This window comes from Amia ocellicauda, chromosome 3 (genome assembly GCF_036373705.1).
Source record: "Amia ocellicauda isolate fAmiCal2 chromosome 3, fAmiCal2.hap1, whole genome shotgun sequence".
Classification (NCBI taxonomy): domain Eukaryota; kingdom Metazoa; phylum Chordata; class Actinopteri; order Amiiformes; family Amiidae; genus Amia; species Amia ocellicauda.
The window spans coordinates 6,305,935-6,322,949 of record NC_089852.1 but is presented as its reverse complement, the minus strand read 5'-3'; the positions used below and the strand labels follow the sequence as shown (position 1 = coordinate 6,322,949).

At 34.8% G+C, this 17,015-nt stretch overlaps 1 protein-coding gene across 4 annotated transcripts in view; it reads left to right on the top strand.

Annotated features, from left to right (window-relative positions):
* fhit (fragile histidine triad diadenosine triphosphatase) overlaps window positions 1-17,015 on the top strand; it is a 309,150-nt gene that overhangs the window by 67,781 nt on the left and 224,354 nt on the right. For 2 of the 4 annotated variants that reach the window (XM_066697924.1, XM_066697921.1), the window contains exon 3: window positions 7,391-7,465. The exons of 1 other annotated variant lie outside the window; for it this stretch is intronic. In XM_066697924.1, the coding sequence (XP_066554021.1) occupies window positions 7,426-7,465 (40 nt within the window). In that variant the 5' untranslated portion in view covers window positions 7,391-7,425. Of the gene's footprint in view, window positions 1-7,390; window positions 7,466-12,524; window positions 12,601-17,015 lie in introns of all 4 variants that reach the window. One more of the 4 variants, XM_066697923.1, reaches the window with a different exon arrangement.

The following is a 17,015-nucleotide window of genomic DNA, read 5'->3' as shown; positions in this document are numbered from 1 at the left end:
ATTAATTCTGACCAAATCCCCAACTCCATTTCCAGAAATGTAGCCCCAAACTTGCAAGGAACCTTCACCATGCTTCACTGATGCCTGCAGACACTCATTCGTGTACCGCTCTCTAGCCCTTCGGCGAACAAACTGCCTTCTGCTACAGCCAAATATTTCAAATTACGACTCATCAGTCCAGAGCACCTGCTGCCGTTTTTCTGCACCCCAGTTCCTGTGTTTTCGTGTATTGTTGAAACACTTGGCCTTGTTGCCACGTCGGAGGTATGGCTTTTTGGCCGCAAGTCTTCCATGAAGGCCACTTCTGACTAGACTTCTCCGGACAGTAGATGGGTGTACCAGGGAATTGATGCTGTTTTGAAAGCAAAGGGTGGTCACACCAAATATGGATTTGATGTAGATTTTTCTTCTGTTCACTCACTTTGCATTTAGTTAATTGATAACTATAATCTATTAACATGTCTATTTTTGAAAGCATTCTTACTTTATAGCATTTTTTCAACCTGCCTAAACTTTTGCACAGTACTGTATATATATACATCTATATATATATATATATATATATACAGTATATGTATATATATATATATATATATATATATATATATATATATGGATATCTATATAAATTATTTATCGTTTGCATTTGTATGGATCTTAATCTTTAGCAGTTCCAAAAAGGAGAAGAAAAAAAGTACTTTCCCAGGGAAACTAAATTTATCAGTTAGGCATATTCCACTGGGACTAATCCAGTGTTCTTCAAAAGCTGAACCCCCTACACAACAAAGTGATAATATCCACGGCCTAGGTCACAGATACTCCTGTGTTTGGAAATCAAACTAATCTATTATATTGGCAAGAAGATCTGTCAGATCTAAAGAAAAAGGCTGTACAAAACTCTTGGGGGAGTAAAGGATATCTGTTTGCTTCAGGGATCTGTAAGTCTTAGACTTTCAAGGTTTCAGTGCTGTGACTTGTTCTAATCTCCTTACACAAGCATGAAGGTCATACTTTTAAACATATATAACTTAAGTCTCAAGCAGCTCTTTTGGACTGCTTGTGAGATATTTGTTTTCCTCTTTTTTAAATTTTCGTTAAAAAATGATTAAAAAAACATCACAAGATGAGAAAAAACAAATTGACACCTTTTTCTGTGCCTTTTTCAGCTCTAATATGCAGCAGAGCCTCTTCTGGTCTGTAATGATTTATTTATGATTTCCCCCCATATTTCTCATGATAGCCTGATAATAACTGTCACACATTCATAAGGAATTCTGTCTGAATACCACAGGAAAAAAGGTGAATGGCTAATGTACTTCCTCTGATTTGTGTCATCGGTATACCATCAAGAACAGAGTTTCAGACTTACTGTAATGGAAAATTGAACTGTATCATGCTAATATGTATCTATGTATGATTAAGTTGTGTATTGAATAAAGGAAATCATATTAATATAAATTTTAGAATATGGAAAGGTTCACTAATGTATAATTGCTTCAGTATACAGGAGATACTTCAGTTTCTCAGGAGGTTTCCCTGTATTACTTTATGCATCCTGCTAACATAGTAATTACGGAGTCTTATTGAAAAATCCTACCTCTTGTAAAATCAGCCGTATTGTCAGCATAATGGCACAATAAAAAATAAACAAAGGGAAGAGAGTATTTGGGGAGTATTTTTCAATAAGCAAGATATAAAGTAGGATTTGGGGAATCATGTATGATTAATAAGGTTCTCTCTGTGTGGTGCGTGCAGTGAGCTAGTACAGACACTGTGGTCTTCCCTGCTGTGCCATGAGACCCCCCTTGTACTTGAGTGCATATTCATCAGAGAATCACAATATGGGTTATTGATTGTGAGGGCTGCTCTTCAGATTCATGAAGGCGTTCCTGCACAGATGAGCACCTTTTTATTGTTCAAAATATTTTCTTCAGTACTATAAAATGGCATCTCCAATTCTAGACTCATCAAAGTCTTTCAATAAACTAATTAACTGTCCTGTCAGACTCTGTGTAATTGTATACTTTTGTATATTACCACATAGTACATATTCAGCAGACTGTATAGGTTATATTAGTTGCTTGTGAAAAAACAGTTAAGGTAAAACTGTGTTGTTTATGTATTTTGTAAATGTAACCTCATGTTGTAGAACATCAAATCATTCTGCATTGATCCAGGACCTATATATATATATATATATATATAAATAAATATGTTTATTTTGTTTCCTGAAATAAGTCTTGCTTTTACAAAACTTGTTATAGCATTCGTGTAGCTCCCATTTGAGGTTCTTAAAGATGTCATGAATCAAGTAGATTAGAGTTGCACAAAATAAATATTCAGTGTCCAAACAGGAGTTAAGATGATTGAATTAGGAGAGTTTGATATTCATGAGTCAGGTTATTACAATTATGTGATCAAGTGAAACTAACTATTTTGATTAAAAGTGGTTTTGCATTTAGCTGTGACCAATAAATAACAACCTGAAGACATCGGTCTGTGCAGAGTTTCTCTCCTCTCACTGAAGGTTTTTTATCTTTTCTTCCATTATAGTGGTGATTAATCAATACACACTGTCACAGCTGTTCTTAGATTTAAGCTTTCAATCGCCTCAGTGACATTTTAGACCCCTCCCCAAAAAACACAATGGTAACAATTGTTTAATCCAGCTAACCAAGTGGGCCTGTTCTGCTAATACTATTTTGGGTGGTCTGAAAGCTGTCTCCAATGTGCAGCCTCCTAATTTATTCTGCTAAGTCATTCATGAGCTAAAAGTAGGTCTGAAACACGGATGCCCTGCTGGGATAGACATCATTCAGTGACTCGTAAATGCTAACTGTACCTTAAAGCAGGCAACATATTTTCAAGGTCATTTGTTTGGAGTCTCCGATCACCAGCTATAAACTGTTACTCTGTAGTCTACAGATTTTCATGTATTTACAATAAGAGTTCCTTTGTGTATCTTAAATAGCATACATACAACCTCACAGACTCTTTCTGTTTGTTATTATTTAGTTTACAATGTGATGTTTGACCATACATGTCCAATATGCTTCAGTCACTAATGAAAGAAAGCTATTACATAGATATTGCTAGCTAATTTTAGAGATTCCACAAATAGCAAACTACTGAGTAATTCTTCAGGTATGCTTATTTAGGTTAATTTGCAGCATTTTAGCCAGTTTTTACTCCCACAAACCCTCATGCTAGGTAATTTCTTTTGTACTGATAGTAGCCTCCAGTTTTTTGTGATAAAAAAGTGTTCTATCAAAACCCCATAATGGAATTGAAAGAAGCCAATTGTTATCGCTAAGAACTGTAATGCATTTTACGTGGCATAGCAAATAATCCAAAGCCTTGACAACTAAGTAATAGAATTTAGCATGGAAGAATATACAGAATGTTTTATAACAAGATAAAGATCAACTACATAGCTCAGAAGAGTTACTGTTATTGTCTCGCACAAAGTTTGTGCTTTTTGATGTTAATTTAAAAACCTAAACTTAAAAATAAGATTTGCACTTCACCATGATCGCCAGATTGGGGATTATTCTAATTCCAAACATCAGAATTTCAAACTCTAATTTTTTTCTTCTCTCTCTCAAATGTGCATTTGGTTTGTGGCAATCTAAAAAAGAAATCAGTTCATTATGCAGGTTACCCCATATGGTAATATACAAATGTGATAATACTATGTTATAAACAATAAATTGCAGTAGAAATGAAAGTAGTTTGATGAAAGGATAAGAATATTTATTGGTGACCTGTTGAATGGCGATGATCTTTTATCTGAATCTTTAAGCGTAATTTTTCTTTAATTGAAATGTGGCAGAAGCTTATTTTTACCTGTTTATTTATTATCACTGCATTCCCTAGAACATTAAGAGATACAAATAAATGGTTGGGCAGTGATAAGATATGATTTCTGAAAAGCAAAATTGCCACCATAGTGAGGTTCATAAGAATGTAATTAAGAAAAGGACGTTTTTATTTTCTAGGCAGGTTAATATTTTTAAACATTTTCCTATGTAATTTCAAAAGATCTGTCAGGAGATATGTTCTTTAAATGTCGCCCCTTGCTATGCACCAAGTGATCTATATTGCTGTTGGGAATAAGATCAGACAGAGCAGTTGGCTTGGAAATGGCCACGAGAATGTTTAGTGTATAAAATATTTGTCATGCTTCAGAGAAGTCTTGAGCAGTTTCCAGGTAAAGAGCCTGGTCCTAAGGACATAGAATCAGTTTTGGAAATCATTATACCTTCTTTCTTGGCATTTGACAAAATAATGTAATGTTTAGTGAACAAATAAGCACAATGCACTGCAGTCATGATGCTTATATTAACCCTTATTATGATATGAATGCATTTAAGTTCGTTATTTCTGCTGCGAGAATTAAAATGATTTATCCCCTATAATTTGGATTTTGTAATTTTTGATCTGATCTAACTTAGAATATCATTTATATTTTAAAGGTAAGCAAGAACATTTTGACATATTGTAAATTGAATTAGTAATAGGTATACACTATTGCTACATTTAAACTCTCATCAAGGTGTCTAATATGATGTAAATCAACATGTAGGTGGAAAAAAATAGTTTTTAAGATGAGGACCAGGCCAATTTAAGGATGTATGTGTAACTGGACATCATTTTATGGATAACCAACCAACAAAAAAAAAAAAAAAAACATAAAGAGATTAAGGAACAGATTCCATTCCATTACAGCCAGGCAGAACCTGCAGGAACAGTGATAATTAATACTGGATGGTTACATAATGTGTAATTATGAATAGGATTTATGGATTTTGCTTTTTAATTGTTATGTTGACTTGATTAAGTCCTTCATTTGGAACATATAATAAATTAATATCAGAAGAATCAATTTATGACCAACCAATGTCTTTTCAAAAGATATGAAAAGAATATGATGAGGTACATATCTTATTACAATGCTCACTGGGACCTGCAGAAGATGTTCAGAAATGGCTTGTAGCTTATTTGTGAAACTGGATAATTAATTACACCTTCACTTCAGTCAGCTTAATGTATGGTACCATTTGAAAAAACATCACCCTGTTTGTACACGGTTTTGAAACCCTTGCATACAGAAAGAAACAAATCGGTAACAAAAAAAACTGGCCCAAAATTGAATTGATAAAAGTTCCAGAAAAAAAAAGTCCTTTCTGAAGCATAAGAATGACTGTAATATGAGAGCTTGTAGATTGCAAATAAAGGTTTATCATACTGAACAGTTTTTAAATAAGTTGAACTGTTTGTAGGCCAGCAGGAATAAACCAAGATAGATATGTTTGTTGTCATGCCAACTAGTATCTCGAGCATATTTTTCACAATTTAATCAAGATGACTCTAAGCTGTTATTGCTTCAATAATTAATGTTTTTCCAACCAAAAAGTTTAATATGCCTCCCAATAAAAATAACAGCATTAAATTTCATAAAACAGGAACCTTCTCTAATTCCCATTACTCAAACAATTCATGCATCACATCAAATTTAATACAAAAATTAATATACTAAAATTGCTGTCTTTTGCTTACATTTGAATGAAATCTCTGTTGTAAATTTCCTAGAGACACAGGCTACAGAAAAGCAGTGTTTTTGAGTAGTTCAGTGTGTACCAGGCAGTATAGTTCAATAATGGTATATTGAAGATATACCATCTAGGGCATAATGTAAGATGCAACCACAGACTGCTGGCAAGATAGTTATATTTCTTTCAGAAAATGGATCATAGCAAACATGTTGGAATGGCCAGAACTTGTACATTTTCTCATCATTCCAAAATACTATTTTGTGAAATGGGTGCATAAGATATTTCAAGAGATGCTGATGAATTAGCAGTGCAGTTATTTTTATATTTTATCTTGTAGTTTTTTAATACAGTCCAGTGTCTTTTCCCAGCAAAATATATTTTGATACTGTCAGATAGCAGCCCAGTTTAGTTCTGACAAATTATTAAACTGTTAAAGAAATGAAAAGAAAAATGTAGGATGTGGAATTGGCCATGCATTCTCATATTCATTTTTACCATTTTGAAATATTTGAAAACATTAGAAATATAATGTTTGTAAATGTGATATATTACCAAAGAATGGCATACGTTTAGAGAGAGGGTTTCCAACACTGATCTTACAGGTTTAATTTCTGTCTTTTCCCACTGGCCAAAGATCACATTAATTATGACTAATTAGGCCAATAATTAGTTTTATTAGGTAATTAAGTGCTTAGTTACAGTGACAAAATTCAAGACCCATGGAGCTGGAAACATCACAGCCAACACTGTAAAATCTCACCTCAGTATTCTTAGAATTGTTTGCTTTTCTTTTCCTGATGCCATTTCTAATTTATTTTAACCAGTGATTAATCATTGTATACAAAATACATTACTTATTACATTTAGATTCATTTTCAAATGTAGTTTCTAATGCACTGATAGGTGATGCATAGCTTTCTGTGGTCATGTCATACATATTCATTACATGTTTTATGAATATTCAGTTGTCTGGCATGTATAACTTGCTTTTCATTTATTAATCTCTGCATTTACAAAGTAGAACAGGGCTCTCCATGCATTATACTGAGTGCATAGCAGGGCTAACTGTATGTGTACTAGAGGGATCGAGTCAGATTTTGTGTTTCTGTACCAAAATACATTTTTGTGTTTATTTAAAGTGCTTCTTATTTTCCAGAATCATTTTAATTGCTGCTGACACGTTTAACTGTGTGTCAGTAGTTTCTTCATAAGATGTTGACTAAATTAGTGTAGAAGTTAGCCGAAATACTGTGTAATGAAAGACACTTGATACGATTTGATTGCTGGATAACTTTCAGATACATTGTGTGTGCAGAGAACAGTTTAATTTATTTAAAAATGAGTTTCCATTGGAGGGATGTGTTTGTTGTCTGGAATCTCTTGCACTCTGTTATTTGTAATCACCCCCACCATCTCAGAACATATATTTACAAATCTACAAATAGACGCCCAAGAAGAACAGTATTTAATGCCATGGACAAACAGAAGAAATGAAATCTGGTTGTAAGCATGCCTTCTGCAGCACTCTAGAAACTGAAGTGCAATGGCTAATGAAATATTCTGATAGTTTTTTACTGATAATCTCCTCTTGAGTTGAGAGTGGCCTTTAGGACACACTGCTGACCTCTTGCTTTCATCCTGGGCAGTAAAACACAGTCAAATTGCTCCTGTGAGAGGCATACCGTTTCCACTTTTACCCTCTGTCTCCAGTCCAAGTTGAAAATAAGAAATTGTATGTTAAAAGTATTCATAGTATTGTGTAAAGAAAAATCATACAACCAGATGAGATTTTTTTTCCTTTTCTTCCTTTCTTCCTTTCTTTCTTTCTGCAAAAGGTCTATCCTACTTTTAAAAGTTGTTAAGCTGGCGAATGGCGGGGGACTGGTTTTGCTGCAAAAGGAGAATGAAAGGTAGGAATGAGGTTGGAGGTGCATTAAAATTATGGGATTAAAACAAGTGGAAATTATAATGGCAGGAAAAGGTGCAACAGGGTGGTGCATAAAATGGGCAATTATCATGCAGCACGTTTAGTTGCATACTTTTACGTTCTTTTCGGATGTTTCTTTGGAGCCAGCTGTACTGATCATTAGGTTGTAGCCTGTAGCTGACTTCAATACCCATATGTTCCATTGATACATGATAACCCTCTCAAATTCCCTTTCTGGTTCATTTCCCTTTGGTTTTGGCTGCTGTTTTAACTTATTTTTGTACTTCAGACATATAGGATCATTATGGTGGGCTGCTAATTAGAAATTAATATCTTCAGAAATTAAACCAGTGACAATCATAGTATTGAGCTACATGAGAGAACCCTGTTTCTATTGTTCATCTGAAGGTGAAGCCAGTGGTTGATATCTGAAATGCAAAACGGGTATCCCTTATCCAAGAAAAGATACATTTACTGATATCAAATGGCACTAGTCTTTGGATGAGATACCATTGTATTCACTACAAAGCAGGCTTGTGCAATTTCCATTCACTATACCTGAAATCAGTATTTGAACACAGTAAATGTTCAAATACAGTAGGTTCCATTATACACAAATCGATTTATAATGGAATCGGTTAAAAAACAAAAACCTCTGCCACGACAATATGACATATATGGCATAATGTTGGGAACTTCCTTTGAAACATGAACACAGAGTTCACATCTGTAATAAAGAGAGAAGTTTTACATGACAAAAACAGTATTGAATAATTGGAAAACAAATCTATTATTAAAAAAAGACATGCAATCCCAAGCATTCAAAGAGTTGAAAGATCTAATTATTGAGAATTTAGAGACAGTAAATTAGTGGATTATTCAAAGATGACCTCATTAGTTTTGATAAAGAAAGCTAATGAGAAAAATAAACATATATCTTGTTTTAATTGGAAAGGAATATAAATAAAAAGAATGGCATATGTTTTGTATGTCCACTTTGATAAATTAATGTTCACAACATGCTTTACAGTATTTTTAACTTGTTACAATGCATAGGTGTGGACACAGGATGTGCTATCATTTGACCTTTATTTGCCATTTGCCATTTGCCCTGGAGCATTCGAGTATCTACAGCTATAGAACTGGGATTTCAGGTATTTTCTCAAAGCTGTATTTCCCCTAAATAACGACAAAGTACACATAAATGAAGTGTTTCGTGTCTTCCTGAGATTCCTGTTTGTCGTCTTCTACTTCTTTCTTCACAAGACATTATCAAAACATTACGAAGTGCATTCAATACAATCAGTGAAAAATACAATAAGCATACATCCTTATACATACATACGCACAAATGAGCTAACAACTGCAGACATAATAGAGTTCAGTCCCTGGTATGTGTGAAGTGGTGGATCAGGGGAAGTTACAGTAAAATTATAGAAGTGCTGAAAATACTCTTAAGCAAGGTACTGTACCTAGATTGCACCAGAAAAAAACAGCTATATAAATGGGTAATTGTATGTAAAAATAATATGAGATATTGTAACAATCCTAAGTCGCCCAGGATAAGGGTGTCTGCTAAGAAATATAATAATGATAATGAGGCTTTGGAGGATTTGTCTGGCAGCTATGATTGACAAGAGAGGGACAGCACAAATGCAAGCTACTGTAGACTTGTAAATTTCACATGCAAAAACTTGTCATGGGCTTCTACTGGTAAAGGCTTCCACTCACATCACAGCTTGATCCCTATTCCCCAGTGGGCTTGGACGGGTGGACGGGCACCTGTAAACCCAGTTCTCAATGGTAGTGGCGTTTTACCTTCCCACAATGCTCTGTGTCTGCTGTGTGTGCTGCAGGTGTACAGTGTGAAGAGAAACATGATCTGGGAGAAAGCTTGTATCTGTCTGCTTCTCTCCAGTGTTCATACAAACTCCTTCGAATCATTATGAATTCTTCCACTCAAACATTTGTTTGGGGGTTTTTGAGTAGGTTAATCACTGGCATCCGCTAGAAAAAGGCACACTTCCAAGAACTCTGAGCTACCATGGGTTTGCCAATATTCTCTGTCAATAAATCAGGAATGAGCAGGATTTACCCTTCATTTTCTCTCTCTGCCAAAATGTGTGTGCTTGGGTCACATTTGAAATATAGAGCGCTTAATGGTGTGTGGATGTGTGCGGGGCACAGTGGGGGGATCGAAGGGCTCTTTTTTATTCTTCAGTGCTCTATAAATCCTAATTTTGTGAAATGAGTCATTCAATTAATGATGGATTGCTGATCTAATTAGTTCAATTAGGAGAGACGAAATCTCGGATGGTTTCCTTGTCATAGGATGTTTAGATGGTGTCAAAACGCTAAAAGGAGCAGGCAGTTTTACTAATACAGCTGAGGACAAATCTGCCTTCTGTGTTGACTTACAAAAATGATTTTTATGAAGGATATGCATAACAATATTAATATCTTTAGTGAAGTGATCCCCAAACTCAGTTTTTGTTAAAAGACAGCTGCTGCTGCTGATTCTGAGCTTATACAGCAGAGTTTGTATATTATGAATGTATTGTACATATTTTAACAGCAGATATAGAGGAAATCTTTCCAGTTTATTAAAAACAAATGCGGACAAGCACAGACTCTTTCCCTTAAAGTTTCCCCCACGCCTTTGATTTGTATATTTTATTAAACTTGTTAAATTGTGACATTGATTGATAATTTTTAATAGAAGCGAGTAGCTGATTAAATAAAGCACTCTATCTGAAACACATGTACGGTTTACAAATGTATGACTTTTTAGTTGCATTAGAGATCCAGTCTTGTTTATTTGTTGAATGAAGAAAAAAAAAGAGAGAGAGTTGGCAATATTGCCTTCAATTCCCTTAGGCTGAGGGATTGCTTTGTTAAGACGTGGTGGGGATTATTTCTGCTTTACATTCACAGCTCTATGGCAGCTACCCAGGAAATGGCTTGTAGGCTATTGTTAAAGGGCTGTGAGAATAGACAGCTCCAAAATATATTCAATGTAAAAAAAGAGAAAAAGAAAACAGAAGCCAGCAATCCAGTTTTTAATCACTTTATGTTGCATTGCTGGTATAGTGCGGATTGCAGAAATCTGTATTCTGTCCATTATGTGCTGAATTGGATGGGACATCTGCCATATTGAATATTGGAAAATTTAAAAATTCAGTTGAGAGACACACGATGTGAATGTTGCAAATATTTTTTTATTATTTTTTATTTTTTTATATTTAAACTAGTGCAATTCATATACAAATGCCAAAACACTGCAAATATAAATTAGTCCTTTTGTGAATTTGTAGTCACTTGTTCGACATTATAAGATCATTACTTTTGTTCCTTCCTCATCCCTTGGTATCCATCACACGACCCATGGCATAAGATTCACTACAGAGACTGCTGGTTGTTTAGAAGTTTGGCAGGTATCGTGTTTACCCCTCAGCAATAAATCCTTTTCCCCCATCCTTGCCATTAGATGAATATCACCTATTGCACTTAACCAGACTTGTGAAAATAGGAGCACTATTCACCACCTGGGTTACTAAAATATGATTCATATTTCATGGTATTTTGTGTTTTGTGGTATTTCAGTCTTGCGTTTGAAAAGATTACCAAGCAGTTATTCCATGTAAATCTATCTGTTTTTCTAGTACATCTTGAGTCAGTACATGATTGTCAATGGTTTATCCCGACATCCTATCCCAAAATCAGTTTGCTCTCTGATAACGTATGGCACAGTATAGCACTGCAACAATCTCCTGGCACATTTAACCATCGTTTAGGGATTGGTGCATAGGCATTTATTAGTGCTAATGACATGGAGCTTTTAGTCTCCTGTAACCATCAGTGTAATTAAGTTCAATGGCCGAGTTTGACCTTCGGTTTAAATGCCCTTGAAGCATAGATGTGTTGATATTGACAGTGATGAAAACGGGCATTCAGTTTACTATTGCAGCAAAATATATTCAAAGAGCATGTCATTCTTCAGCCACAAATACTATTATTTGGACCATAAATCCTCGTCTGAAGTTGTTGTCTTTTTAAGCTTCATAATTCATGTCAGAGGAGTCTACAGTAAATTCAGTAAAGTAGTATACATGCTAATAACAGGAGTAATTTATAAAGAGGCGACGGTGCTCTGCTGTAAAGAATTTATGTGTCATGTCAGGTATTACCAGATTTATTTACAGTAAAGATTTTGAAAGTCATAAACTATGCCGAAGAACCCCCGAAAACAAATGTTACAGAGTTATAGTTTAACCTGTCATGGGTATCGTCAGAGGTTACCTATATGATAAAGAAGTTCATTTGGTCTATCATTCTGCCTTGCTGAGGTCTTAAAAATGACACGTACCCAAAAAGATAGACTCAAACGCTAGCGGCCTGTGAAAACATTATAATAGATTCTCCTTCACAAGGGACATGTTTCTAGCTTACTATTTTCTGTCCACGCCCCAAAAACAATTCATAAAAAAAGTATGTTATTATTTTATTCTTAATCTGTATGAGGTCGATTTATGATGCACAATATGTTATTACACACAACAAATAACTTTTTTTTCCTTCCAAGCTGAATCATTTAAATAATTTCTCCTGCTTTGCATGCGTTCTATAGATCCCAGTGAAGCTTGTTAAAAGGGGGGGACTGGATGGAAATAAGGATCTACTTTTAAGTTATTCTCAGCAAAGGAAAACACTCTTCCTGTGTTCCTGGATCCATACCCATCACGCATGTCCATTTATTTCCCTCTCGACTGATTTAATTAGGGAAGCAGTTCTGAAATGTACTTGGCAATCTGTGGGAAACAGATAAGTCTTTTAACATTGAACAATATTCTAATTTGCCTTTTTACAACAAATTGACAAGTAGCTACAATCATTCTTTATACACACTTTGATGTACCCACTTAATCTGGATGGACAGAAGTTGATTGGGGGAACGAGAAAAATAGTTCTGTTCTACCCCCCCCCCCACACACACACTTTACAGTTAAAATTCTTAATCATGATAATTTCTGTTTTCCTCACAGATTGCATCAAAGACTGCTTCAAGTCAACAGTGCATCTATGGAAAGACAGACACTGATGTCTGATATTAATCTGCAGGTACTTTAATAACTTCCTCATCAGGAGCAGAAATAAGCGGCAGTACATACATGTACCGAATCCCCCCTGAAAAATGTCCCAGATCACCTAAGAAAGCTTGCAATGCATGGGCCAGTGTCACACTATGGTCACACATTTACATTAGGATCTGCAGTTCTTCATTGGAGACTTGTGTAGCAAATCAGCATCTAATGTATTTTCTGTTTTGTGAGAATGTTTTTAAACACTGTAAACCATTAATATTGAAATGTGTTTTCATGTCATGTTTCATGGGCAATGCACATAGACTTTATGCTCTGTGATCCTTAAAAAACAAACCTCGGTAAATAGATCATTGTGTTGCTTGAGAGCTGGGTGGCCTAACTTTGCATATCAGATACATTGGATATTTCTGGGGGGTGGGTGGGAGTTATAATGCTGTGTAGTCTACTGGGATTTAAAGCAAAATGTCACTGCACTGTCTTTCATATTCATCAAGAAGTTTTACAACTAATTAAGACACATCACATATATAATATAATTGCCTCATACCTGACATTAATTGCAATTTTAATCATCTAGAAAGTGGGAAAGTAATTAATTACCAACGTATTTTTATCGCCTATATAAATTTCTGTTGAAAAATGTATCCATTTAATAATATGTCAAGACAATGAGAATATTGTGCTTTAATTCATAATAATTTAGCATTCCCCCACTTCGCTTTAGGTCTGAGACGAATCCTTATTTTACTATTTAGTGCGTTATATGAAAGATTGATTACTTAAGGCCACCTAATATTCCTATTCAATAAAACGTGTTCAATAACTTTTGGGAGTTTCTATCAGTACAATATGAAAAATTACTGTTCGTGATACTGTTCCATCTTCTTCGGTTTATGTAGTTATGTCAGATGTCCACATGAACTAGATGACTGATGTCTTTTCTTGACACGGCTTACCATTTATATGAAACATTTAATTTCCACCCAGTAATAAAGAGGAAGGTAGTTAACCCAGTGGTCTGCATTCACTTTTCATCATCAGAGTGAGTGGTTAAGGTAAAGAGGAGTTACTTTTAATGTTGGTGTGTGCCTGTGAAATACATTCAAAAGGAAGACATGTTGACTCAATCCTTTCAGCTTTTTGTTTGAACTTGAACACATGGCTGTGAAAAGCTGTCCATTGGGTGTAATTACACTAAATCTGCCAGCTCTGCTTCTCAGACCATATTTAAATATGGCCATCAGCAGGGATCGGCTTTCTGCTGTGAATCACTCTAGCAGGCCATTACATTGTTTTATATTTGCCTGGCCACCGTTAGCCCATTCCTTCCAAAAGTCTCCTAGCACCTCTCAATTTACTGTTTTTGCCTCATAATATAAGGAAAAAGTGTTCTGTCATGATAACTATAGTGCATGACATCTTTTAAAGCACATCAGCTTCATTCTTTTAATTTTAAGAACATAAGAACATAAGAAAGTTTACAAACGAGAGGAGGCCATTTGACCCATCATGCTCGTTTGGTGTCCATTAATATCTAAGTGATCCAAGGATCCTATCCAGTCTATTTTTAAATGTTCCCAAACTTTCAGCTTCTACCACATCGCTGGGGAGTTTGTTCCAGATTGTGACGCCTCTCTGTGTAAAGAAGTGTCTCCTGTTTCCTGTTTTGAATGCCTTGAAGCCCAATTTCCATTTGTGTCCCCGGGTGCATGTGTCCCTGCTGATCTGGAAAAGCTCCTCTGGTTTTAGGAGTCATATTTAGTTTTTAGTGCATCTGTAATATACTTTCTTTCTTTCTTTCTATTGCTCCTTAACGCCTTTAATGCTCCTTAACGTCAAAGCTTTATTAAACTATGTTTTTACAATCAATAATAACTTATGTTTTTAAGTTGAGGAAACGTAGTGTTAGGACTTGGTTGTTTTCTGCTAAGACTGGGAATAGGTTATGTTGTCTAGAGTAGTTTAGAGTTATACCTGAGTTGTTCCTTGTTTTGACCTCAGTGCAGTGTACCTGATCTTTCCTAATTCATAATGTGTTAGGTACTTCTGTCCTAATTGAGACAATTATAATTAACAGCCATCTTAAGCGACTATTCCCATATTGAAGTACTGCCGAGCTTAAGCGGGTGATAATCACATGTGTTCAGAAAGGTTAAGCGTAAATTTCACTAAGCACAGTCTCAAATGTCAATTGAAATGACAATTGAACTTACATTTAATTGTCTTAAGAAAATCCACTTCCTTCTTTCACACGGTTTTATCAAATGGGGTTTATTATTGAAATGACAGTCAGTTTGTTCTGCTTTTTTCTCCCATCAATTTTTCTCCACCAATAACAATTATTTATATGGAAACTGATCTGCTTTACATTATCACTGCACTATGCGTTTCAAATACTGATGTGGTACTTAAATTATACCAGTACATGTTTCAATTTCTTATTCAATGTTTTGCATAACACTGTGTGAAAACATAAGTAGGGTTTTTCTGCCTACATTTGTGCTCTAGCTTACACTTTTACAAAACATTAAAAAACTGTTTCTCTCAAAACCATGTAATTAATGACTGAATACATTAAACTTTCATCCTACTGTTATCCTTCAGAAAAAGCCAGTCCTGGATTAAAATATTCTCATCTTTTGTGATCAAAAGAACACAGAGTTTGTGTTGAATATAAATGCAAATGTAGTTTATCTCTTAATTCCAAGGTATTACTGAAGAGGGTCTCAGATATGATAAAAAGGTATTTAGTCATTTAATTCTTTAATGCTGTAAAGGTTAGAGAAATGTTCAAGACTCTACAAATGCAACAGGACATTAAGAGATGCTATCTTTTCATGTAATTGACTTTTTGACATTTGTATTCCAAGGGAGATGTATAAATTAGTAAATAGTATGATTGCTTGAGCAAATTCATGGTAACAGTACAAACACAGGCTGCCATCTAAAATCAAGATTTCAATGAATAATGAATATTTTTTCTGGGATTTATTTTGCTTACCATGATTTGTTACAACTCAAATGCCTAAACCTAAAAATATGGAAATAGGTCACATTGGATAAAGTGATAATATACATTTGCAGATTTGCAGTAGAATGTGATATGCAGCACATACGAACATCTTTTCACACTATTTAACGTGCATCTCCTTCTTTGTTTAAAAGGCACATACAGTAATCTCCTTTTGAAGACGTTATGATGGACTTTTAATTTTGGAGGGGAGGGCGATTTGGCAATATTTGCTAGAAGATGTTTTCTGCAGATGTTTATTCTACTGGCAGTCTGCACTTAGTTTGAACTCTTTCCAAGAATTGGATTCTTCTGTGGAGACGCTTGGAATAAAAGCAGCTCCCAAATTACAGCTGAAGTACAGAAGAGGGTAGCACAGTGGAAATATGTATTTATTTTTCTAAGCGATACATCTCAACAAGGCTGAAAATGTCGTAAACATTAATCTTTCACCTGCTGAGGCTAGAGACTTTTTTTATGTATAAGAGATAAGGTATGGGTATGGTTAAGGTATGATGGACGCATCTTATTTAAAAAGTTTTGGCTTATATATATATGGTATATTGTGCCTCATAGTGGCTTGTTGATCAATACAACTTTTTTCTTACTTGATTTACTGTATTACTGTAGGCATTTTCAGACCCTGTACTATAATGTCATCTGTATTTTTCACGGCTGCTAGACCTCTAAGTTCTGTGTGCTTATGTCATATAAACAGTTACTCACTAGTTTAGTCAGGCATTCACCGGAATGAAGAAATGAAAGTATACAAAACATCTTGTATTTTGGTAGAATAATACAAGTAACAATGAGAATTAGTAACAATCAGTCTTTGCAAGTCCCATACCTCCCACATATGCCCTGCTCCCTTAATGCTGATGAACACATCCATCTTCTCACTACTATGCTTATATCTTTTACTCCGTATTCTTCTATTGATTGATTATATTTGCTGGCACACGGCATGGTAGCTAAACATCAGAGGCACCTTATGATGGAAAGCGCAACAGAGGAGCATCAGTTGTGAACATCGACAACATTTAGTTCAAATACACTTAAAAGCGAAATCTTGAATCTAATTGTAAGAATCCTTTGAATCCAAAATATAAAGGAGCTGTAAAAATAGGTTAGAGTAGGAGTCACCAGATAATCCCTTGACACTTAAGTGCATCTCTTCGAGTTATCTCTATGATTGAAATGGTGCTATTCTAATGTTAAGGATCTCTGTTTAATTTAGAGGATAGTAAAATAATTGAGAAAGCACTTAGTTTCAATCAAGATAAAGGTGCAAATAATGTATATGTGTAAAAAATCGATTCAAGGCCTGTTTAATTTTGTAAAGCATTAAAAAAGTTATAGTCTTGCAACTAAACACTTAGTCTATTGTCCTCATACTTTTGGTCATATGGCATGTGTAAAAA